General features: G+C 41.9%; 1 protein-coding gene across 2 annotated transcripts; it reads right to left on the bottom strand.

Annotated features, from left to right (window-relative positions):
* Positions 1-6,809: 6,809 nt before the first annotated feature.
* On the bottom strand, positions 6,810-24,891 carry LOC147879733 (potassium transporter 1-like). 2 transcript variants are annotated; one of them, XM_087372091.1, is made up of 9 exons: positions 24,698-24,891; positions 23,990-24,224; positions 23,642-23,887; positions 23,359-23,406; positions 22,933-23,193; positions 22,730-22,782; positions 22,528-22,647; positions 8,245-8,371; positions 6,810-8,110 (listed from the first exon to the last, which is right to left on the bottom strand). In XM_087372091.1, exons 1-9 carry the CDS (start codon positions 24,881-24,883, stop codon positions 6,906-6,908), a joined length of 2,481 nt encoding a protein of 826 aa, XP_087228217.1. In that variant the 5' UTR covers positions 24,884-24,891; the 3' UTR covers positions 6,810-6,905. The 2 variants fall into 2 exon arrangements, with proteins under 2 accessions (XP_087228217.1, XP_087228216.1); XM_087372090.1 differs by having other exon boundaries at positions 8,245-8,499; positions 22,533-22,647.
* Positions 24,892-25,259: the final 368 nt, after the last annotated feature.

Here is a 25,259-nt window from a genome sequence, read left to right as displayed (position 1 = left end):
AGTTCAAAGAATGGCATGTAATGGTCGAGAAAGAAACAGGGAGGAAGGTAAGGAAGTTGAGATCAGACAGAGGTGGTGAGTTCACATCAAGTGAATTCAAAAGTTAATGCAAAAGTCACGGGATCAAGAGGCAGAAACCCCCGCCACATACATCACAGCAACATGGAGTAGCAAAGCACAAGATGCACGTCATCTGTGAAATGGGCAGGAGTATGATGAAAGGGAAAGATTTGCCAAAGACTTTCTAGGCTAAAGCATGTAACACGGTAGTTTACATTCTAAATCATAGCTACACGAAGGCTGTGAACGAGATGACTCCACTGCAGGCCTTTTCTGGTAAGAAACCTTCAGCTGTACATTTCAGAGTTTTTGGATGTGATTGTTTTGTGCATGTCCCTGATACTAACAGGACCAAATGGGAACCGAAGAGCCGGAAGTGTATTTTCTTGGGCTACAATGAAGAGGCGAAGGGTTACCGTCTCTATAACCATGTTACCAAGAAGGTAATAGTAAGTCGCGATGTGGTGTTCTCAGAACAACCGCATCAATTGGAGGAGGATGCTTCCTTCCCAAACAACTAGGACCAGGATATCCATCCAGTACAACCACCAACAACAGACCGAACTCCCCCAACAGTGCTTGGGAGGATTCAAGATAAAGAAGAGGAAGAAGAGCCTGCAGAACCACAATGGCAACGGTCGTTCCCGAAGTGGGTAAAGCAGATTTTGGATGGCAGAGAACCTCCAGCCATTGAGGAGGAACCATCCGAACACTGCTGGTCCAAGAGATTAGAGGAGCAAAGAAGGCGCAGGAACACTTGGTCAACTATGCTTTGATGACAGAGGTGATCCGTGCTGAAGAACCCAAGTGTCTTGAAGAGGCACAAGGTGATGATAGGTGGATGGAGGCTATGTAGTCAGAGTATGGCTCCATAATGAAGAACAACACTTGGGACCTTGTGGATCGACCACCAAAATGCAAGGTAATCGGAACCAAGTGGGTGTACAAGACCAACCAACGGCATGTTGGATAAGTACAAGGCTCGGGTCATGGCAAAAGGATTCGCATAGGTACATTGTTTTGATTATCAGGATACTTTTCCTCCCACAGCTCGACTAGCCACAATTCGCAGTGTTTTGGCTATAGCAGCACAAGAAAGTTGGCCTGTGTTTCAGATGGATGTAAAATCCACCTTTCTGAATGGATATCTCAAGGAGGAGGTATACATGGAACAACCACCAAGTTTTGTGATCCCCGGTTCAGAAGGTAAAGTCTGTAAACTGAAGAAGGCACTTTACGAGCTGAAATAGGCCCCACGAGCGTGGTACCAGCGGATTGAAGCCTACTTTCTACAAAACGGGATCAGGAGGAGCCCATCTGATGCAAATTTGTATAACTACAGAGGAGGCAGGTGTATGATCGTGGTCCTTTATGTGGACGACCTTGTCATAACAGGGAACCATGAAGAGAAGATCTCGCTGACAAAGCATTTGCTAAGAAGAGAGTTTGAAATGACAGAACTCGGACTGATGCATTTCTGTTTGGGGATTGAAGTTTGGCAAGATCCAACACAGATCTTCATCTCACATCTGAAGTATGCTGGAGAGATATTGAAGGCATTTGGCATGGCTAAGTGCAAGACAGTTGGCACCCCTATGGAGGTTGATAGAAGCTCTCAAACGAGGATTCATCACCATTGGTGGATGAACCGAAGTACAGAAGGCTTGTGGGCATCTTGATTTACTTGTGCAACACGCGGCCACGGACATCAGCTTTGCGACTGGTGTACTAAGAAGGTTTTCCAATAAGCCCCGGAAGAACCATTGGAGGGCAAGGATGCGGGTGCTAAAATACATCAAAGGCACACTTGATTATGGCATCGCCTATACCAACGGCAACATCTTGACCAGATTCTGTGACTCGGATTGGGCAGGAGATGTGGACAGCAGGAGATCAGTGACAGGTTACTGTTTCTCACTTGGATCCAGAGCTGTCTCATGGGTCAGCAAGAAGCAACCTATAGTTGCTCTTTCTTCTACCGAGGCTGAGTACAAATCAGCATGTTTTGCTTCTTGTGAGGTAGTATGGTTGAGGAGGATTTTAGAAGACATGGGTGCAGTGCAGAACAAGCCTACATAGTTATCATGTGACAATCAGAGTTGCATGGTGATTGAAAAGAACCCTGTGTTCCATGCTCGCACAAAACACATTGAGATTCAATATCACTTTGTACACGAGCTCATCATGGATGGAGAGGTTGACTTGGTGTACTGTCCGACTACAGAGAATGCTGTGGACATCTTCACGAAGGCTCTTGGAAGAGACTTGCTGGAGAGGCATCTTCATCGACTTGGCATTGGGCCAAAAAAGTAAGTTCACTTGCAGGTGGAGATTGAGGGGGGGTGTTAGATATCAATGCTGCACTCTCATGTAACTACACAGGAACCAGCTAACTCTACTTATAAGCCCCCCATATGAGGAGAAGGCATTTGCGTAGCTCGGTTATCCGGTAGGTCCTAGTTTGGACACCAGATGGGGGCCATGTGTGGCCTGATGGTTGGACGGCTTCAGATAGAGTTGGCACACTACCAACTAAGCTACATGCAAGTGCAGGAAGGCATCCCATGACTGGCTGCACTGAGGGTAGATGGAGCATTTCTCAGGGCAGCCCATTCTCAGGTTGCGGGGCCCGTTTGGAGCCCTAAATGATCTCGGATGGCTCTGGGCTGAACGGGAACTATAGGTAAGTTGTTCTATTTTGCGCCACAGTTCTATCGTGTGGTCGGTGGCCTATTTTCAACCCCCAGTCGGCCGTTTTGGCCAGGACTGGGTTGATCACCCAATTGGGTCTAACCGACTATGACGAGTGGCTATATAAGAGCAAGCCCATGAAGCCCATTATCATCACTGGCTATAGCAACCCTAATTCCTTAGCATCTAGCCTCCGTCCTCTACTGTTTCCACCACTCCATCGAAGCTCCTCTCACAGGAGCGCACGGCTAGGAGGCAGCACCATCTATTGTATCAATTTTACAGTAATCAAATTTTTTATTCTCCATACTATCTGCTTTTCTCTCTTGCATACGAGATCCTATTATCTATTGAGCACAGACGTTGTATTATTTTCTTACAGGAACTCCCATCAAGATCACCTCCATTGTCATCACCATCCTCCATCTCCCGTACTTCTCCCCCAATCAGACTCTATGTTATTGAAGCCTACGAACTGACAATGGTGGAGAGTATCTCTCTCATGACATTCAGCATTTCTGTGATACACATGGGATCGAGAGGGAGCTCACATCCCCTCGTACTCCAAAATAAAATCTAGTTATAGAACAAATGAACCGCAGCATTCAGGAAAGGTTGCAATGTATGCTTTCCAATGCAAGTCTTTCTGGTGGTTTTTGGGTTGAGGCAATGAAGACTTCAGTGCATGTAATCAATAGATCACCTAGTAAGAGTTTGGATGCTAGTATCCCTGAAGAGGCATGGAGTGACAAGAAGTTCTCTTACTCTCATTTGCAAATATTTGGGTGTGAGGCATATGCACATGTGCCAAAAGAGCTTCGGAAGAAGCTAGATCCTAAGTTTAGGAAATGCATCTTTCTGGGTTATGGTGAAAGTGGAGAGATGGGCTGTCGTCTCTAGGATCTAGAAGAGAAGAAGATTATACGAAGCCATGATGTGGTCTTGAATGAGAAGAAGATGCATAGGGCACCCATGAGGGATATGGAACCGAGGAAAATCACTTTCTAGGATGTGAATACATCCGCATATGTTGATAGAAAGCAAGTTGTCCATGCAGCAAATGTGCAAAAAATGGTGCCACCAGGTACTACCACAAGTACAGAATCAAGGGCAGATGATGGATCATCTATTGGTGGCAATGATGAGCCAAATGTGGCTGATATGCAAACGGGATAGCAAGCTGAAATGCCCTTGAGAAGAACATATAGAGTGTCTAGACCGCCTGATAGATTTATTCTAAGGGTAGACTATGTGATGCTTACTAATTACGGGCAGCCTTCTTGCTATAGAGAGGCAATGATGTGCGAGGATCTGTGCAAGTGGGAGTATGCTATGTAATCAAAGATGAATTCACTCATGAAAAATAAGACTTCGGACTTGGTTTCTTTGCACATGGAAAGAAAGCATTGCCATGTAAATGGGTCTACAAGATGAAGGTACAAATGATGATGTGCCTAAGTACAAGGCCCGTTTGGTTGCTAAAGGATTCAAGCAAGAGAAGGGTGTGGACTTTGATGAGATCTTCTCTCCGTTTGTGAAGATGACCACACTTAGATGCATACTTGGACTTGTGGCAGTAGAGGATATGGAGCTTATGCAAACGGATGTCAAGACAACTTTCTTGCATGGGGATTCGCATGAGGAAATTTACATGGTACAACCGGAAGGCTTTGAAGAAAAGGGCAAAGAGAATTTGTTTTGCAAGCTAAAAAAGACTCTTTATGGCCTTAAGCAAGCGCCTAGAGAATGGTATCAGAAGTTTGATGCTTTCATTTGGTCCCACGATTTCAGAAGAAGTGAGATTGATCACTACATCTACACTAAAAGGGCCAAGGATAATAGCCTGATACTCCTAGCACTTTATGTGGATGATATGCTATTGGCTAGCAAGAACACTTATGAGCTAGATGTATTGAAAACCAAGTTGCATGAGGCCTTTGACATGAAGGATTTGGGACCTGTAGGTCATATTCTTGGTATGCGCATCACACATGACCAGAGTGTTTCAATATGAAGGGGGGGAAGCCAGTAAGTACTCCATTGCCTCCATATGTGAAACTGAGTTAGGCAGATAGTCCCAAATCAGATAAGGAGAGGGCCATGATGGCCAAGGTTCCTTATGCATCAACGGTTGGGAGTCTTATGTATGCTATGATAGCTACTAGACCAGACATTGCATTTGCAGCAGTGTGAGTTGTTTGCGGATATATGGCTAATCCACAAAAGAGGCATTGGGAGGCAGTTAAGTGCATCATGAGGTACATGAAGGGTACCAAGGAGATGTGTATTTGCTTTGGCAGAAGAGAGAGGTGTGTACTTGGGTACACAGATTCAGCCTATGCAGGGCATATGGAAAGCATGAGATCCACTTCTAGTTATGTGTTCACCTTCGCATAGGTGGTGCAGTGTCGTGGATGTCTCGCACACAAAAGTGCATTGCTTTGTCTACCACAGAGGCCGAGTATGTTGCAGCCACAGAGGGTTGCAAGGAGGCTATATGGCTTGATCGGCTAGTGGGAGACTTGGGGATTCATACAAGTGTACTAACATTGCATAGTGATTCCATGAGTGATATTCAGCTACTAGCACGGAATCCGGTCTTTCATGCAAAGACCAAACACATTGAGGTCAGGTACCATTTTATTAGGGAGGTACTTAGAGCTTGTCAAGGTTCATACATATGATAACCCTCTAGATATGCTAATGAAGAGTCTACCTAGTCACAGTGGATTGAGTATTGTTGTGTATTGATGGGCATTGGATAGTATGTTCACTAGCTATTGGGGGCTAAAGGCCAGTGTACCTTAACCCGGTTATGTACAATACTCAAACACATGTATATATGAATGAAATAGAAGATTAGGGTGTTCTGCACTCGCCAAAACTTGTGTATCTCTCTCTTCTAGCTCTCCCTCTCTCTCTCTCACCTTCTTCCATTTCGCTTCTGTTGTTGAGATCTCTTTTGGTAGCTTCCTTGTTGTAAGAGCATATTAACAAGCCTCTAAATATACCTTTTCGGGTCATCCATTCAAAGACTATAGGAAGGGTACCACAATTGCTTAGGAAAATGCTACCACAAATGTTTTCTCATAAATGGGATAGAGGTATGAGAGCAATTCTCGGGTTTTCTCATGAATGGTAAGGGAAATTGTTAGGTATGAATGTGGTTGCTTAGTCAAAAGCTACCATAGGTATTTTCCCATGAATGGGATAAAGGTATGAGGGAAATTGCCACGTTTTCCCGCCATATTGGGATAGCTAGGACCAAAAAAAAGAGGGGCATGATGAATGGATGCCCCATTACTAAAGAAGTTATATTGAGAAGTTGTACTAGAGGGTCTTAAGTGAACTCCAAGTGCCCCATTCCTTGAGTGATATACCATCTGAAGTGGCTATGGTCTAGTGATTGCCTATCTAAATTGTTTTCTCAGTCAATTAAGGGAAAACATGATCAAGGAAGGGTCGATAATATTCTCGATGTAGATGGTCACTAATCACTCAACCCAACTAGATTTCTAAAATTTTCATCAAACACCTTGAAATCAAATAGGTATGCTCCTCTATTTGAGACCTAATGGAGAAAGAATTCGATAGGTCTTTCTTTGAGGAGAACCAGATGACACCTTATTTGAATTGCCTAAGGAGAGGGTTTCAGTACATGATGGTTTTGTTGTAAAACTCCTCAAGAAGTTTTGGTACCTAATTGGCAAGGAATTATCTAATATGGTAACTTTATTTGTTTTCAAGTAAAGCTCTCATTGGATATTGATTATGGGTGGTGAATTTCATCTCCAAGAGATCATACAAACTTCAAATTATGGATTGGAGTGTTAAGTAATGCATAGAAGATTATGGACAAAGCTTTGGAAATTGGGATCAAATTGTTGATCTCCAAGGTTGTTAACGGGAAGCATCATGGATTTATCCAGAAGAAGAACGTCTTTAAGAATATAATAAATCTATGGATTGGAGTGTTAAGTAATGCATAGAAGATTATGGACAAAGCTTTGGAAATTGGGATCAAATTGTTGATCTCCAAGGTTGTTAACGGGAAAAAAGCATGATGTTGAATGAAGCATGACTTCATCTTTTCCATTGCTAGGGTTACAAGGCCTTGTGTAGAAGAGAGGGAAACTATGAGAGTAGTCATGAACCTAGACGTAAGAGAGCATACCCACCTGGATGAGGCAAGGGTGGGGGATGCGGAGGGCAATGCAAGGGCCTCGGCAGTTCTCTTTGAGGAAGGAGAAGGCGAGATTGATGACAAGGCGCTTAAGAAGCGGTGAGGTGCGCTTAGCTTTGACATGGGAGCGACCAACGATGTAGGTGATACCGATGTCGTAAGCCTCCCTAATCTCGGCAACCTCCATCTCCTCCTCATCCACATCAACATCAAAATCGGTACATGCATCATAGTCATCATCATCATCATTGGCATCATAGTCATCATCATCATTGGCATGAATACAACCCACTTCCTGTGATCCATGCATCCTGGGTTCTGCTGCATCATCTTCTTCTTCTTCTTCATTCTTGTGTGATCCATCCAAGGTTGTTGCTTCTTCTTCCTCTGTATATCCATACTTGCTTACAAGTGCTCCCCCTAGAGCTCTCCCATGTCCAACCACATCCCCTTCTTGCAGCTTCTCATTCAGAGCTCCATCACTAGCTTCTACTCCTTGCTCATCCCTCAATCTCCACATGTTTGCACTTCCTTTGCTGCTGCTGCGACTCCCACTCTCAGCCTTGCTTTCCGTCCTTATGAACTCCTCTATGCTCCCTACTAATACATCTTCAAATTCCTTGCTCTCCCCTTGCACGTCCTTGTAGCCATACCTCACTATGCATCGAAACATCCTGTACTCTTTGGGTCCTATCCTGCCCACCAGAAACCGCTCCTCTGTCTCTATGTGTGGCACTGGCACTGATTTTATGCACACAAACACCAGGACTCTATGGAAGGCTGGAATGTTGGTGATGAAATGAGTGAACACTGCAGGGACGCCTGTGACCAGATTGGTGTATATCAGACCAATGCCAGGTACACGTACCATGCCTAGACTTGGCCCCAAGCTCAAAATCGTCTGCATTGAAATCTTACTCTGCAAGTCACATTCGTACTTTTTAGTTGTCCCATAGAGCCATATGCACATGATGGCCATGAAAATGAGAGCCAACACGAGAGGAGCCCAGCCACCTTTAGGCACTTTGACCAGACATGCTGACAAGTAGAGCCCTTCGACCGATCCAAAGAAAACCAGCAAACAAGTAGCGACGAGGATGTTCTTCCTCCACACTATCACCACCACCAGGAACATGAGGAGTGTTGTGACAAGCATCACAATTGTCACTGCAAGCCCTGATGCAAGTAGCAGCACCACGAACAATTGATTTTTAGAAATAAAGAGACAAGCAAATCTGTGTGACACTGCTGCAGCGAATGGGAGCACATAGGTACATAATTTTTACGAAAGATGCAACATAGCAACTGACCATAAGCATTGCCAATGAGACTGGTATCTCTGAAACCAATAGTTATTGCAATGCTCAACACCATGAGCAACCAGTTGATTTCAGGAATATATATTTGCCCCAGAATGTCCGTCGACGTATGAACGACCTTCACATGAGGAAAACAACTCAATGCCTTGCATTGATTGACGATGGAGAAAGATGCTGAAATGACAGACTGACTGGCAACAATAGATGCAAGTGTGGCAACTACAACAACTGGCCAGTAGACAGAATCTGCAAAAGATAACAATTCTTTTTAATGGAAAGAGCAGTATATATTATCTGTATCTTTATCCTTGTCGCATCAATCAAATGGCAATTACAAAGAGCTGCTGCAAAATAAAGACCATCCATTCACAATCTCTAAAGAGCTTGAAGACATCGTCAATCTAGTGCTTACTATATTTCAATGCAGAAGCATTCAAAGAATCAGAACTTTACAGACAGGCAACTTATATTTCATGCAACTGACGATGTGGCAAGTCAGTATAAGCACCAGCAGACATAAAAGAAAGGATCACCTTCCTTTAATATATGTATGTGCATGATGCGTTTACACAATTCAAGACCTCTAAACTGGTCACTTGAGAGAATCAAGCCACATGTGAACTGTGCATTCTCATATATTCAGAAGGCCAGACCCCGTCCAGGTAGCATCGTAGCCCCTTCAAGAGAAAGCAAGCATATCTATGCGAGCACAAGTGGGTATATTTGTAAGGGGCTCCCAAAGGAAACTATAGGCAGCTAGAACTACTATTGAAACCTCCAAGGTTGGTGCCCTAAAATTTGAACCCTTCCACATAGCACATCTTTTGTGTGCGCAATAATACGTAGCTACCGTTCCATCCTTCACTCTCTTTGTGATGGAATAATACCCGAGGTCAATGCCCTTTTGTGAACAAGGCATTTACATATATTAGTGCCAAAAGCTAAAAATCCTTACGTAGCAAAAAGAAAATCAAGATAAAGAACATTAGAGCTTACAATATCAATCAAGCTTATTGACAACTCATTGTTCTCAATATCTGACCAATATACTGCTTAATCCCATTTCATAGTCCCCATGGACTTTTACAATGATCTCAATCATCATCTTGGCCATCTTTAAAAAATCCACACTGTGGTGACATGTGGCACGCCGATGCCATGTCGTCCATACTGAACACCAAAGTAGTATATGTAGTGGGAAGAGATCAAGAAGTATATGTGGTAGGAAGAACTAATATCCTTGGTCACTGAGACATTATGAAAACAGCACTCCACATGTTTATATTCTCCAAAGGGAAGATGCATTTTTATATATGCAACAGTAAGGCAAGATTAATGTGCCTTTAGAATTGTCTTTTCTTTGGGGATGCATCAATGTATTGCGTGAAGGGCACAACAAATACATGGTGTAGGCATGTGGATAATCCCACAAGCAAGTTGTTGCTAATCTAAAGAAGTCATATCATGCTTAGTGTGTCCATGCACTTATATCCATGATTGCCCTCTTGGGGTGATTAGGCCTGTAATGGCCATCCCATTGCTTTTGAATCCATGTGTCACAAAATCTCCATCTACTACACAATTTTAAGTGCCTCTATGACATCCCTATGACATGACCTTTAGGATTCTGACAAGTTCTTCAATCAGTGTCAAGGCTAACCATTTGGTCCCTGTTTTCCATTTTGATGTCCGAGGTTCCCAAAAAGACACTATAATTGCTTTCTGTGATGATTGTGATATATATCACACGACATAAAGATGTGCCAGTCCTCCTTGAATGTTCTCTTCTTTTTTTGAAAAGAGAAGGCTATTATAAATGAAAAGACGCTTTCCCAGAAGAGATAATTATCACTGCCAGTAATGGCTATAGCAACTAGGTGCTGTAAACAAAGCGGTAGTAGCAGCTTGTCAACTACATTATTGTAGGAACCTAAGATGCTGTGCCAGTGGATTTCTTCAATATCCCAGAAAAGCCCCCCTCAACAAATGTTCTTATGCCTAGCTGTCACTCAACTTCCACACTATGTGATGAAAGTAGTCTGTTGCATCCTAGTATAAAGCAATACAGGGTGAAGGCTGACAATATGTGGTGAAGTGACAGTGTTCCTGGTGGTTAAGAAAGCCCAATCCTGATCTGCAACAAAGGTGGCCTTGTGAAAGACGTCTTCCTCTGCTTCCTATGCTCCTCATACAATGATGGCTTGAGTCTTTTTCTTTATGAAGCCATTCCTTCTAGGTGATTGTTCTTACCAAAAAACCCACAAGTCTTTTTGTCCTCTTCTTGTTGGGGTTCTTGTTGTTGGAGAACTTGTTCTTTCAGTAGTATGCCTCTTCATTGTTGTGGGAAACGTGAGGCTGTCCTCTTGCTTTCCCTTAAAACTCTTCACTCTAAAGATGCTTGTAGACCGCTTTAAAGCTGATAAGTTTTGCAAAGTACACACAATATGACCATATTCTTGATTTGGCATACTTATAAAAGTGTTTCTTTAGCATCTTTCTCATCGATTGGTGCACCTATTGTTGCTAGTTGACGCTTCATGTAGTTCAAGTGCTTTGGAAAAATGTCAGTGGGCTTCATCTTGAGTCAAGAACTAAATCTCAAACCTAATCTTTGAATGTTTACCCTTCACACCAAAGATTCTATCTATTGTATCCCAAGCTTCAGCTGCATTCTTTCAATTGTGATGTGGTGGGTATAACTATAACTCAACTCGACACCTATGATGACAGATGCCTTCTAATTTCTTGTCACCCATCCCCTCATTTTCCTTGTGTTTAGTTTCTACTCCTTACCATTTGCAATAGTCTATAGCCCCTTCTTTATCAACACAAACTTTATCTTGGTTTGCCAAGGATGAAATTCCTTTCTATCAAACCTATTAGTGTAACCTTTTGATCCCACAGGAAGCAAGGTCTTACCTCTTGGCTTGAAGTTTACAAGGGCAGTATCTAAGAATTTTACAAAGAAGATTTGATGATTAGAATTCACCCTCAACATACATGTCCATATTTGTGCATAAGAATACTGAGTGACTAAGATTTTTGCTTACTCATAATAGTGAGGTCTAGACTTAAATTTCTTAACTTTCTTCTTGATCTTGAGGTGTTGTATATTTGATGATTCGCTAGATATAAGCATTGAAAGAGTCAATCAAGCATAATCTTCCAAGCAAAATAAGCATTGTAACAATTAATCACTGCAATGCTACTGTTGAGAGTGATATAGAGATTATGCCTCAGCAATGTTGCTATTGACAGCAATGTAGACAAGCTGTAAACAGTGAGATCTCTGAGGAGACAGCTTCAATTAGGCCTGAGCAGAGGCAATGTTTGCTTGAAGAGGCAATGCAATAGCTCACAGCTACAGAGGATAGACTGTAGAAACAATATACTAGCCTATAGAAGCAACGAAGATACAAGTGCAACGCTGCTGCATTCTCATGCTGATCAAGTTTCATGTAGAGCACGAGCAAAGTTGTAGAAGCAGTCGAAGCTCCGAAATGCATGCGCTGCAGTTGATATCACGTGTGGAAGCAATGCAACAGCTCACATGCAGTAGAATGTCAATGCTGAGTAACAAGAGCAAATCTTCAGCCAAGGAAAAGCAGAGGAAGGCGACAGCTGAATCATATAAAATATGAGCTGCAGGAGCAGCTCAAACAAGTATATGTAGTAAGCATGGTGACACTTCATAGCAGCAAGTCACACGCTGTAGGAGAAATATAGAAGCTCACAGTTGACAACGATGTTCTGTAGAAACAATGCAGCAGTCTTAGTTTCAAAATTTGTGTTGTTGTTGTGGAGGTTCAAACAGATGCATAGGCTGCAGACAAGTCACAGCATTGCATTGATAAGATCTGCAGAAGCAGTGCTCAGCTGCAATGGTGTTGATAACTTGATTGTCAGAGGCTCAGAGGTGGCAGTGAAACCAATATCTCTAGCTCAGCAGACTGGGGGTGTGGAACAAACTAGAAGGCTGCAAGCTAAAAACCAACTAACAGAGCTCTGACACCAATAGTAGAAAATGCATAAACATAGATCAGCTAGCTAAGGATGGGAGATATCCATAGATGAGAGTGACAGAAGGACAGAGCCTCTTCTATAGGCTGATATTACAATAAAACCCTTCTCTAGATGAGTGCATCTCTAGATCCACAATTATCTCCACCTTCCCATCAATCTCTCAATCAGCCCATGAACTCTCAATCTAACTCTGCATCATTGCTTACATCACTAAAAACATAATCACTTAGAGGGCTGGACATTTGGTGATCAATATCCCAACAAAGGTCTGCAGGCTGTGTACTCCACACTGATTCCTGGCCTCCTGCTGCTTTGGATGCACCTAATGTTGAGACCTTTGATGCTGATCCTGGCCTCCCTGCTGCTCTGAATGCAGCCAATACCAAGGCACTAGATGCATACCAAGATCCCCAACAATGGGGCCATAAGACCTTCTTCTTTGGCATCCTATCACAGGCATGCACAAGCCCGTGGCCATGCTAGCCAGTGCCAATGCAGCAGCCAGGTCAACTGCCACACAGGCATCCGTACAGCCATGCAGGCAGCCTTGCGCAGTCAGCAATAAACAGAAAGTCAATGCCACATCATTGCAGGTCAAAAAACACAAAGTTGACTTTTTGGTCAAAAGTCAATCACCTGGTCATTGGTAGGAGTTGACCAGCTGACAAGGGTCAACCGTTGGCGTTGACCAGGTCGGCCAGGCTGACCTAACAACCTATAAAAGGGCAGTCTTTGGCCCTCATTCTTCATCCCACAATTGGGCCTCATAACCTCAAATCAGCAGCAGTTAGGCCTCCCCACAGCAAACCAGCAAGGTAGCCTCAGCCTCTTCGGGGATCTAGTGAGGATTCACCTCCTCCAGATTGTCTAATCTTTCCAGTTTTGCAGTGAGGATTTCAGCCCCTTCATACAGTTGTATTCAGCCCTTCGGGCATTCATTATTCAGTTGTATCTATTTTCGTCTTCGGAGGTCCACGACATTCTCTCCCTCTGATTCTCTCACTCACATCCACAGCACCACTTTGCGTATTGAGAGCATCATCTTGTAGTTGCAGTTAGTATTGAGCAGGAGAGAGAGTGAGGATAGTCTATCTCCCGCTACATTGGTATCAGAGCTTAAGTTTTCTTTCCTGAGATAGGGAGGGTCAGTTTAGGGGCAGCTCTATTGTTTTATGGTCCAAACAAGATCGAGCAAGGACACCATGAGCACCAGTGAGCAGTCCAACACAAGGGGATGAGGGTTTAGTGTCTCAACTGAGCAAAAAAAAGAAGAAATCCTTCTATTGCAACCAGCCAGGACATTATACGAGGGACTGTAGAAAGAAGAACGCTAATCAGAAGAAGAAGAAGTTCAAGCAAGAGTCAAAGAAATGGCAAATGTGGTAACAGAAATAGAGAGCTTTTCTTGGTGACGACTCCAAGTGTGTCCAAGATCAAGTATGCAGATCTAGGAGGAACTATTACGATGTCTGACATTGAGAGTAGGTCCGATGAACCAGAGGGACAAGAGGCCTCTGTAAAGGTGAAGGACAACAATGGTTGCTCAGATTGTTGTTCTAAGAACGAGACTGACACAACTGGGACATAAGGGAATAGTTGTGTGGAGTGTTTTTTGCAACCCGTCCAGCTGCTTGAACTTGACTGGGTACACGTATTGGCTCTTGAAACCAAAAAGCATAATCTGATCTAGCTCAACCATTTCTGCATGCTTCACTTGTGAAATGTCCATCACTGCTGGTCCCGTAAATGGCTTAAGCCATGACACATGGAACTCTAGATCCATTGGAAATTCAAGCTTCATGGCTAAATCATTGATGACCTGAATGATGGAATATAGGCTAAATCTGTGGCATGATGGCTTCGAACATTTCTTCCCTATCTGCTTTGGACACTCATGATGATACTAAGGTAGGCTCACCAACCTTTCTTGTACTCCACATCTGTGCCATGCTGGTTGCCCTAGGTCTGGTAAGCCTCTTGTGCTTTGGTGATCTTTTCCTTCACGGCCTCCAGAATCTACACACAGCGCTCAAAAATTCGGCTTGCTTCATATACCTCCTACATAGAGACCCTTGCCCACATAGGATGAATGAGTGTTGTTCAAAATCCCCTACTAATGGAAGGTACTACTCCCTGTGTGGGACTGTGTCATTGACACAAGTCTTGCGAATTCTTGAACAATTAAAATTGCAGATGCGATGCCCTTTGTGTGAGAGCACGGACAATCACATTCTCTGCTCCTAGAATCTCCTCAATCATCCCTCGAACTGCTAGAATATCTAACTTTGTTGAACTTGTGAGCCCAGACATTGAGCACTTGGCATTGTTTATAGCCACTTAAGTGCCTTGTGATCAGTCTTGATTGTGAACCCCTGTCCAAACGAGAAATGCTTCCAAGTTTGAGAGCAGGAATGAACAGTAAGGAGGTATTTATCATGTATAGAATACCTGGTCTCCATTAGACTTCACTTTTTCTCCTAAATGCAATCAAACGGTTGTGCTGCTCTAGTTATCCACCCATGGCATAGTCCATACATCAAAAGGGTGATGCAACTGTGCTAAGGCGGAGCATGGGCTGTTGTAAAAGCTGCCTTTAACAGAACAAAGGCTGTAAGGACTTCTCAAGGAAAGCTGATAGGCTACTTCTTGGTCTTTATTCATTACAATATATTGGTAATGGGAGAACGACTATCTTGGCCAAGTCCTTGATATGTTTGAGATGGTCTTCGTACATCTGGGTGTGTGGGCACATCCCATTCGACGATGTCCTTGACCTTTGCAGTTGTCCAACTTGACACCAAAAGGACTACTGATGTACTCAAGGTAGTGCACCTCCTTTCAAAAGAAACTGAACTCCCTGGCATTGATGTATATCTAATGTCGTTTAGAAGCTAAAAGACATACTTAAGATGATGCTCATGTTGAGCGTGATCTTTAAAGATCCGAATGTCGTCTAGAAACACAAAGGCCTGTTCTTGAAATTTTGAACTGTCAAGTCAAGTGCCCACCATTAGGACGAATCATAAGAACAAATTTAACTCTTTCTTTACCCATGTGGACAAACTCAGGTACCACAATTGCTTGGTTGCTGCAAGATATGCACTATGGTGGCCTCAATCTCATGGACATTGCATGCAATCTATGCAGAATCCATGCAATTGATGCAAAATATCTGTATCATCATATTTTGAGCCATACGTAGCATGCTTGCATATTCCAAGATGCTCCTAGTTTGGTTCACCAACACAACATGTAATTAGAACTAAAATGGTATCCCACATCCTCCACATATTGGTTGATCCTCCAGCAAGGTAGACGAGGTCCTCTAGCACAATGGCCCTTTTCAAACATGAAAATGTCCCATCTTGGTAGCCATCTCATAGATCCATATTCCAAGCTAATTAGTTGGATGTGGCTACAATTAAATGCATTATCACATTCATGTGAGCATATAATTAAAACCAACATGGTAGCCCACATCCCCCACCGCAATGGCTAGTCCTCCAACAAAGGGTATTAAGTCCTCCACCACAATGGTTCACATCGATCATCATCTATGAAGGTGTCCCACCTTGGTGGCCATCTTACAGATCTCCTATATCTCAAGCTAATTAGTTATACCTAGCCACAATTGAACTCATCATCACATATGTGCGAGCATGTATGTTAAACTAGCATGTGAGACCAACTCAGTCGCTACAATTGCTGGGATTTCATTCCAAGCTTGTGGCTAATTTATTAATCTTGATTCATCATTACACTCATTTAAGCATGTAATTGAAACCAACATGATGGCCCAATCAAGCACCCCATTGGCTAGAATTTGATTATGACTTGATCTACCATGACAAGCTATATATAATGGGAATTTGTTTATCATGACTTTATAACCAGCATACTGCCCAGATCTTTTACCATGGTAGCCAAATGTCTACCGAATGCTCCACCATAGTGTCTTGTTCCTCCACTAGATCCTCCTCCACAATGGACCACCTCATATACCATGGTGTCTCAAATTAGATTTGTCTAATCTTGGTAGAGCGCAGTGCCCAGATCCTCTATCGTAGTGGATGGACCTCTAGTGGATCCTTCACCATGATGGTTGGTCCTCCAGTAGATCTTCAACTATGATAGCCCACCTTAACTACTGTCATGCAGATAGCTTCATTCTTTTACACTCTCTACTGTCAAGCCCATTCTTTGCATGCCCTTGTACCATTCTCCTCACTAGAAGCCATGCACCTCCACGTTCTTCCGTCCAAACCTTGTAATCTTTGTGCCTCTATCTTTGCAATTCATGCACCTCCATCTTCTTCGGTACAAGCACCACAAGCCCTACATATCCATCTTCTTCGCAGAAGCTGTTCATGATCCCTACTTTCTTGCATCATGAATGTCTCTATGAAGCTTTGAGCTCTAAAACTCGTCAACCGTCTCCTCCACCAGTCTTCAAATCATGCAATCTAATGTGTTCATCACCCTCTACATTACCCAACTTACACAAGCTCATAAAAAATTGAACACAAAGGAGAAATACATTTTCTATCACGACACAAAAGTCTACATTGATGAAAGCATGATTGAGAAGATGCTTGCCATCTTGGGAGGTAGTTTATAGGCTAACTTTCGAGCTAACTTGTTAGAGCATCCATGGACAAATAGGATCTTTTTATGGAGGTCCTCATTGCATAGCTCAGCAAAAATGGTGGATTCAAGGCTTTTATTTTTCCATAAGAAGTTCATGATGTTCCAAAGCAAATAAGGTTTTTTTTTTTGGGCACTCAAGGAACCATGGAGTTCTTGCAAGTTCAAGAAATAGTAGACCAACTCTGTGTATATTCAAAGTCAATCACCAAGACCATTCTAAACAACTTGAAGATGGCACATGAGGGTAGATCAAAACTATTCCATGAGGATTGGGTTACAAACATCGGGCATGAGCCTAAAAGCAACAATGAACTGATGGGAAGGACGACTGTAGCAAGTTTGAGAACTTAGGGAGGGTGCTGAAGCCAAGGCAAAGTAGGCACAACCCTGGGTAGAGAAAGAACATGCTAATATGCAACAAGCATGAGAGAAAGCCGAGGAAATCTAGCCCAAGCAAGGGAAATTGGTTGAGGAGGAGAGGCATAGAAGACAATAAGCAGAGAACCGCATCAAGAACATGAATTAATAGCTAAAGAACACTAAATGGATGCAAGGAGTGTAGAGGCTGAGCTCAAGTTCATGGCAGAACATCTTGAGTCTCCAAGAGTGGAAAAGGAGGCCCTTTACAGACAACTTTGCAACATTCAAAAAGCATTGAACAAGAAAACACGATAGATCAGCTACAAAAGGACAAGAACAAACTAGACCAATGATGATATAGTTGTGGGAAAGCTTGAGATCCGAGTAAAGTGCCCATGACCTAGATCAAATAGTGAATAGCCATAGCAAAGATATGCAAGATTGGTGAGATATGTAGAATTCGCTACAACTCCAATACAATTCTTGAATCCTCTATGTATGAGCTTGCTAAGACTCTTAATAAATTTTAGAGTAGTCCTCTAAGTTTTTTGAAGTGGAGAAGAAAAGGGACTTGCTTGTACGACACTTGTGATAGAGGTTGCTAAAGGTTTTACGAATATTCAAAACTAGCTCATGGAATTGAATAAAGTTATTGCTTGAGAAAGGATCATGTGCAAGAGATGAAGGACAATATCCACACCCTCAAGTTGAAGGAGGCAATTATCAAGAAAAAACTTACCAGTGAGCAGATAGTGATTCTCACTTATGCATACGTTAATACGAATATCCAAACTAGCTTATGGAATCGAATAAACTATTGCTTGAGCAGGCATCATGTGGATGAGTACTGTTGAAGGATAATATCCAAACGAGATCCATATGAGCAGGCATCATGTGGATGAGCAATATTGACGAAGGATAATATCTACACGAGATCCACACCCTCAAGTTGAAGCAGGCAACAATCAAGAAAAAACTTACCAAAGAGCAAAATGAGATAGTGATTCCTACTGATGTATATGTTAAAACTAGTGCTTATCTTCTTGAAATGAGACAGGTTCATTAATAATGTTATCTTGTGTGCACATCATAGATGAGTGCTAGATCCAATGGCCACAATGTGGCCACCCTTTACATGTGTTTTGCTTTGGGATGTTCATGCAATTTAGTGCTTCCAACTATCCGAAAGGATAGAGTAGCTATAGAGTAAGGGCATTTCATGGTGGCTCTCCAATTGATGCATCCCCATGCAAAAAAGGCAAAAAAGAAAAGCTCCTTGATGAAGGGTTCTCAAACTAGGAGCCCTATAAACTATGCCATTGTTGAATATTTATTATTATTATATAGAATAGATTCATCAACCTTGATCTAAATAAAAAACTATGTCATTGTTGAATATTTATTAATGTTGAATATCTTAGTACACAAGTACAAAATATTGGAAGATATAGAATGTTTATCAATATTGAATATTTAATATCTTAGTACACTGCTATATATTGGAAGATATAGAATTGGCTTAGTTCAATCCTCCATGACTCGAAGACACCCCGTGATCTGCTCTTGAGTGTCTACATCCATTTTAAGAACCTACCACCCTTCTTTCCTCCAAACACAACTTGTATTTGAAAGAATCTTCTCTACATCCATTTTAAAGACCCTACCACCCTGCTTCCTCTGAACACAAGCTTGGAATTGTTCGGCCATTCTAATATTGTTTATATTTTATGGATATCATTGTATTTTTCAAACACAACCTTTGAGAGGAGGAAGTGGGCGTAAAAGAAGACAAGAATGAGCCTAAATTGTTACGTGAAGAAGGAAGATCGTTAAGAAAATCCCACTCGTATAAGGTTAACCAAAATAAGATGTGTCAAAAAACTTGAATACCTAGTGGAAACCCATTGGAAAAAGGGACAAGAGGACAAGAACAATTTATCAAAAGGAAAATAAAAAAGGCACAAGCACATAGGCCTTCGTTTAAAGAATTGCATTAGATAGATAGATAGGTGGACAGATAGATGGATGGATGGATGGATGGATGTGTGTGTGTGTGTGTGTGTGTGTGTGTGTGTGTGTGTGTGTGTGTGTGTGTGTCTAAAGAGAGAGCGAGAGAGGTACATATACATATACATATGCACGCACACACACTCCTGCACACACACATATGTACTACATATTCACTAAGCATAGAACATGGCATTTAGTGTATGTATCTTTCGGTATGTGAGTAGCTCACATCCAAATTTAAATGTCGGTGCTCACTACACTCACACACACACATATGTACTACATATTCACCAAGCATAGAACATGGCGTTTAGTGTATGTACCTTTCGGTATGTGAGTAGCTCTACTTGTAATCCATCCAAATTTAAATGCCAGTGCTCAATACACACACACACACACACATGTACTACATATTCACCACGCATAGAACATGGCATACAATCCATGATTTAGGCTTCCCCATCAAAATAGTATTTGGTATTGCTTTAGGTTCTTAATAAGGTTTGTGAGATGTAGATTACTTTAAACATCAACTTTAGAGATTGCATATGGTGGTATGCTCATCTACTAGCCTGGGTGGTTCACTACTTATAAAAGGGACACGTCACCTACATGCATGAAGTTTACAAAAAAACCTTTATTTCAAGTTGCATTGTGGGTAAGAAATACCCCTATTTAAGCTTATACGTTTTTCATTGAAAACTTATTGCTACGCTTCTTTAAGGAGTTTATTGGGATGGGCACCATAATACACCCTTTTTTACTATATACAACTTATGTATGCTTTCACAATATATGCATATGCTACCTTAGTTTAATATGCAAGAAATTATTTAAAAACCCTCTTAATATACATATTTCTCACATATTTTGGGTGATATTTATTATGCTATTTTGCTAGGGTTTTGCCATTGATTATGTCACATCAATAAAATAAAAAAATGAATATTCAAATGCATTTAAGTATAATTTTAAGCTGCAAGGTATCAATAAGTAATCCAATCACAAAGACAATCCATTTTAAAAACTTCTTTAAAGGACTCCCTCCTTTCCTCCCTCTCCAGTCCCCATTGCCGTCCCTGTCACCCTACTCCTTTGAGCCCCCGCCCTAAACACGTGGGCCCCCAACCACCAAGAAACCCCCTTACCCCCAACTTATAAGTTTAAACCACACCTTCAAAAAAAAACCCTCCCTTACACTTAGGTGATACAGTAAGGAGTTCCTTGTGAATCCCCCTTGACTACAAGTTATTGATACACAATATGCTCATACAACCACTCAAAAAATAACTACAACCAATCATGTTTTGACCCTCACACATGATTACCAATCCATCTATTATGAGTCTATTAAAATATTGCAAACTAGTTAGGCCCATAATATCAATTCTTGTGTTTTCAATAATGGCCCGAAATATGCATTCATTCTTGCATTTTTAATAATGGCCCATTATATAAAGCCATTCTTGTGTTTTCAATGATGCCCCATAATATCAATCCATTCTTGTGTATTCAATGATGGCCCAAAAGAGTCAAGCCTTAAGCACTCACATAGTCAAGTCATATTCGTACCATTAATTCACCAAGGCTCATTGGTAATCGTTCGGTGCATAGATAGAATGGATGCTACATCCATGTCGCACTATAAGTGCACATTTAAAATTATATGGTGTTATTCTTAGCTCAGTGTGTTATATCTAAAATACTTTCTATGGGTTGTTGATTCATCCACATAGCACATCAACTTTAAGAGTCTTATAGTAAAGACCATTAATCTATTGTGGGTGATGTGATAATTGAAATTTTCACCTACTTTAATTGAAATTTTCACCAAGGCTCATTGGTAATCCTTCGATGCATAGATAGAACGGATGCTACATCCATGTCGCAGTACAAGTGCATATTTAAAATTTATATGGTGTTATTCTTATCTCAATGTGTTTTATCTAAAATACTTTCTACGGGTTGCTAATTCATCCACATAGCACATCAACTTTAAAAGTCTTATAATAAAGACCATTAATCTATTGTGGGTGATGTGATAGTTGAAATTTTCACCTACTTTAAGCTGGTCCACCCATACTTTAATTATAGATTATTTCAATATTGATGCATGTGGACTAGGTGTTGTGTTGTTGGGGCACCTTTTCCCTGCTTTCCAAGGGGAAATCCCCTAGAGAATGATTGTATGTACCCAAGAGTATACTATATCTTTGTGCCTCGGCACTCATTTTAAGAATCCCTAGATGTACTCATGGCCATCATTTAGTAACTTTCCCTTTGGCTTGGTGCATTTTCCAATGCTAATCAGTATCATGATCCTATAATGCCATGGCCTAGCTTATTTCGTCCTCTTTATATGGTGGACTCCACAAGCATCAACAAGCACACTAATTCCTTCCTTTGTAGGCATTATAGGATGCCAGCCTTCTTCTTTTTCTCCATAGTATTGAATCAACAATTATTGTAAAGGGATCATGGGTTATGAAAACGATTCCTTAAGTTTGTTCTTTAACTTTTCTCTCTCTAATATGATGCTAGAAAGTTTCCTTAGTGCACTAGTATTTATAAGGATTAATGATTGGTTTTAAAAGCTTGAATCATTAGTCCAACAATAGTGGCTTGTCTATGGAGCAACTACTTTGGATGTGTTGTTAAATCAAACTCCTCACAATTTTTGAACATAATTCATGCAAGGAAGAACGAATTAGTCAAGCTCCTACTTTAAGTAATGCCTAGTAATGCTTCTAGAATTCCTCTCCCAAACAAAGCGTCCTATAAGGCTTCTTCTTGTCTACTAACTCTCTACCAATGGCCCTCACCACTTCTAAGGCTCTTGGTTGGCCTTCAATGGATGAAGGAACATGAATGATTCCATATTATTTATGAAGCATAAAATACATGTATCCCTTCGTTGTTCTGCAAATCCTCCATCCTCCATATTTTTGGATGTGTTGTTAAATCAAACATCATCCATGCTCCATGTCAACAGATAAGCTTATAAAGGGGAACAAACTCGGCACAAAATATCATATTCTCAAACTTAGTAAACATGCAAAGGACATCGACTTAAATATTAACACATATGGAAATAAAGCCGAGGTAACTATGTCAAAGAACATTTTAACTCCATTTCCATTGATGGTGTGGTAAGTGTATAACCAAATCACATACTCAATGCTACTAGGAATTTATATATTTGGAAGTACCAAGTTCAAAAAGATCATGATGCACCTTACTTGGAATGGACTTGTAGAAGCTTTGTCGAATGTCAATGTGATTCTTTGAAAGGAAAGCTGCTTGGCCCATGTATGCAAGAACTAGACACGGATACACTCCAGTCGTAAAGGCAATCTGCGAAATATGCCTCTACATTATGTTTACAAAGGCAAAATATAGGATACGAGTATCTCATAAAGAGCAGAAGAAAACATACCTTAATTGATGATGGGGAGAAATGTCCCAAGTTTGCAAACATGGCTTCAGAGCCTGCAGATATTGTCGAAGGAACATCTAATCAATATGGTTTCTTTGTTGGTGCAGCTGGAAGGAAACAGCACTCCTATTGCCGAGTATTTGAATATTCTAGCAATAGATGAACTCAAAGTGAAATCTTTAGCTCTGTGGACATATATGTACCTGTTAGGCATAAAGCTATTCCACCGAGAGAAAGCCAACCTTGAACCCCAGTAATTCGGAAGAACTTGTACATATAATATGGTGAAAGGGCTCTAATTATACTCGGATTCCAATGAACTACATTGTAAACTCCTATAGCACCGATTGAAAGGAGCCATAGAATAACAATGGGAGCAAACAGGAACGCCACTCGGTGTGTTCCATAACGTTGCAACGAAAAGAGGCCTATCAGTAGAAGGCATGTAAAACCGACTTCGAAATCTGTAAATGTTGAACGAAAACGAGAATTTTAGACTGCTATACCCGCAATATGGTAACTGAAAACACCTATGCCACGAATCATCCCACAGAAGCACTTAAATTCAACATAAGAGGACCAGAAGGATAAGCAAGGTCTCTTGGATACAAGTAGGAAGTTGTCCTTACGTCTGTTATCTGTGACGCGAGCGTTGATTCCTGACACCGCAGAAAGAACTGAAAACTCAACATTGTTAGCCCCCTGTCCTTAAGCAAGCCAAAAAAGTTGTACAAATCTGCGAAGCTAGTCCGAACTAATCAAGACCTTTTTGTTAATGCAGACTTGTGGAATATTGTTTGGTAGGCAGAAAGTGAAAACAAACAGAAGGAATTGTAGGTAGTTTTAGATCGTGAGATCCCGTTACACGCAGCTGTCTAGGTGGGTGTTCTGAAAAGGTCTGTTCATGAGCACCTGAAATCGATGGTGTTAGCACACCGTCGCCTATGATCATGCAGGTGCCCAGGAGGACTAGCACGAGTAATCCCACTCGCAAATGATAGTGATCCTCGAAAAAGCTTATCATGGCCATGCGCTGAGATGTTCCGGCTGAGTTTTGTACCTTATAAGTCGACACTTCTTCATCAGTTTGTTCCTGACTGGGCAAAAGGCTCAGTTTCGCGTATCTACAGAGTAACGAGTACAACGCGAACGTGCCACCTGCTCAGATGAACGTCAGAAATTTACCAAAAGGTCAGGTCAAGTATCTCAAGCCGGCAAAGATTAGTTCGACCATCATCGGGAAGAAAGAGTCACCCTTACCTTCACCGTTGTCGTCAATATTGAGCGCTATGAAAACGTACTTTACGAGAGGAATCAAGGTGAACGTCCAGAAAATGAAGGATAGGACTCCAAGGATCTCATCTTCGCTGGGATTGCGCGCCAGCTTATTGGAAAAGGTACATTTGTACACGTAGAGTGGCGAAGTACTCAGATCCCCATAGACTACACCAAAGCTCTGGTAAGCCAAGCTTAATACTGTGCGGTAACAAGGTTTCTGAAATGGAGCAAAGGATTATACTTCAGTGTAAAAGTAGATTATCAGAGGCTCTTAACGCTTTGCTGTAAGAAAGCATACTCTGAAATGCGTTGAAAGGGCTATACTTCAGTGCTAAGAAGTAGGTTATCAGAGGCTGCAAATAAGGATTCTCAAGGCTATGTCGCTAGTCTGACGGGCTAGTCGTCCCGCCACAGCCCCGTGACTTCACTCTTGCGACTTCACTGCAAGAGTGTTGTTGACAAATTATACCCGGCTGAGATGCTGCGCGTGAAAAAGGCGAGGTGTTTTTTAGCAATTTTCGTTGGGACGATGGAGAGGATGCCGTGAACAGATCAGAGTTGAAGGCGTGACGTTGAGTGGCTCGCAGGTGGGTGTTACACAACACTTGCAGCAGCGACCGGATTGGAGACGCGTCATCAAGGGAAAGAAAAGGAGCAACAAAGGCGGCGTCGATGGAAAAAGGGACGAACCTTAGGCGAGGGCGAAGGAGGGAAGCCGTGTTCGACGTCCATAGTAGAGAGGGATGAGGCGAGGAGCGATGGAGAGGGAGAGATCGCCATGGACGGAGCTCCAATCTTCGAAGGTATGCATGGAAATTTGCAAGGAAGGGTAGAGGGTTTAAGGCTGCGGACACTCAGTACACTTTCCACGTGCATTAGACGCAAGTTTGACAACCTTGATTTGATTCTAATCTCCCTAACACTTGGCACCTTATCGTTAGCTTCCCTACGGCCCTTGTACTTTCCTCATTGCCACCTCCCCACACAAGATTTGACCCAAATTCAAATAATTCACTTTTGTAATATACACCTAGGTTTTATTTCCCCACTCGGACTCCGGAGCTCCGCGTCGACTTGCCCTCCACTCTAGTTTTTGGGTCATGGGCTTCAGATATTTCTCTCTTCTCATCCAGAAATCAAAAGATAGATTGAGACAAAAGAAAACCCAGAGAGCCCACTCGATTCCATGCCACCCTTGCAACACCATTGAGTGCTCCACATGGCAACGTTGAGAACTGAACAAGCTCTTGCA

The sequence above is a fragment of the Dipteris shenzhenensis genome, chromosome 33, assembly GCF_047967505.1.
Source record: "Dipteris shenzhenensis isolate YYH24624 ecotype China chromosome 33, Dip_SZ_1.0, whole genome shotgun sequence".
NCBI lineage: Eukaryota > Viridiplantae > Streptophyta > Polypodiopsida > Gleicheniales > Dipteridaceae > Dipteris > Dipteris shenzhenensis.
Note: the sequence above shows the minus strand (reverse complement) of the source record. Positions and strands in the feature narration are given on the sequence as shown.

Bases quoted from the DNA above. Each gene is read 5' to 3' on its own strand.
- LOC147879733 (XM_087372090.1), bottom strand. From the start codon at position 24,883: ATGCACGTGGAAAGTGTACTGAGTGTCCGCAGCCTTAAACCCTCTACC. The intron at 23,407-23,641 runs GTGCTCATGAAC...TTGAGTTTTCAG, and splicing joins GCTAACACCATCGATTTCAG to TTCTTTCTGCGGTGTCAGGA. The intron at 22,648-22,729 runs GTATGTTTTCTT...CATATTTCGCAG, and splicing joins TCTCCCCATCATCAATTAAG to ATTGCCTTTACGACTGGAGT.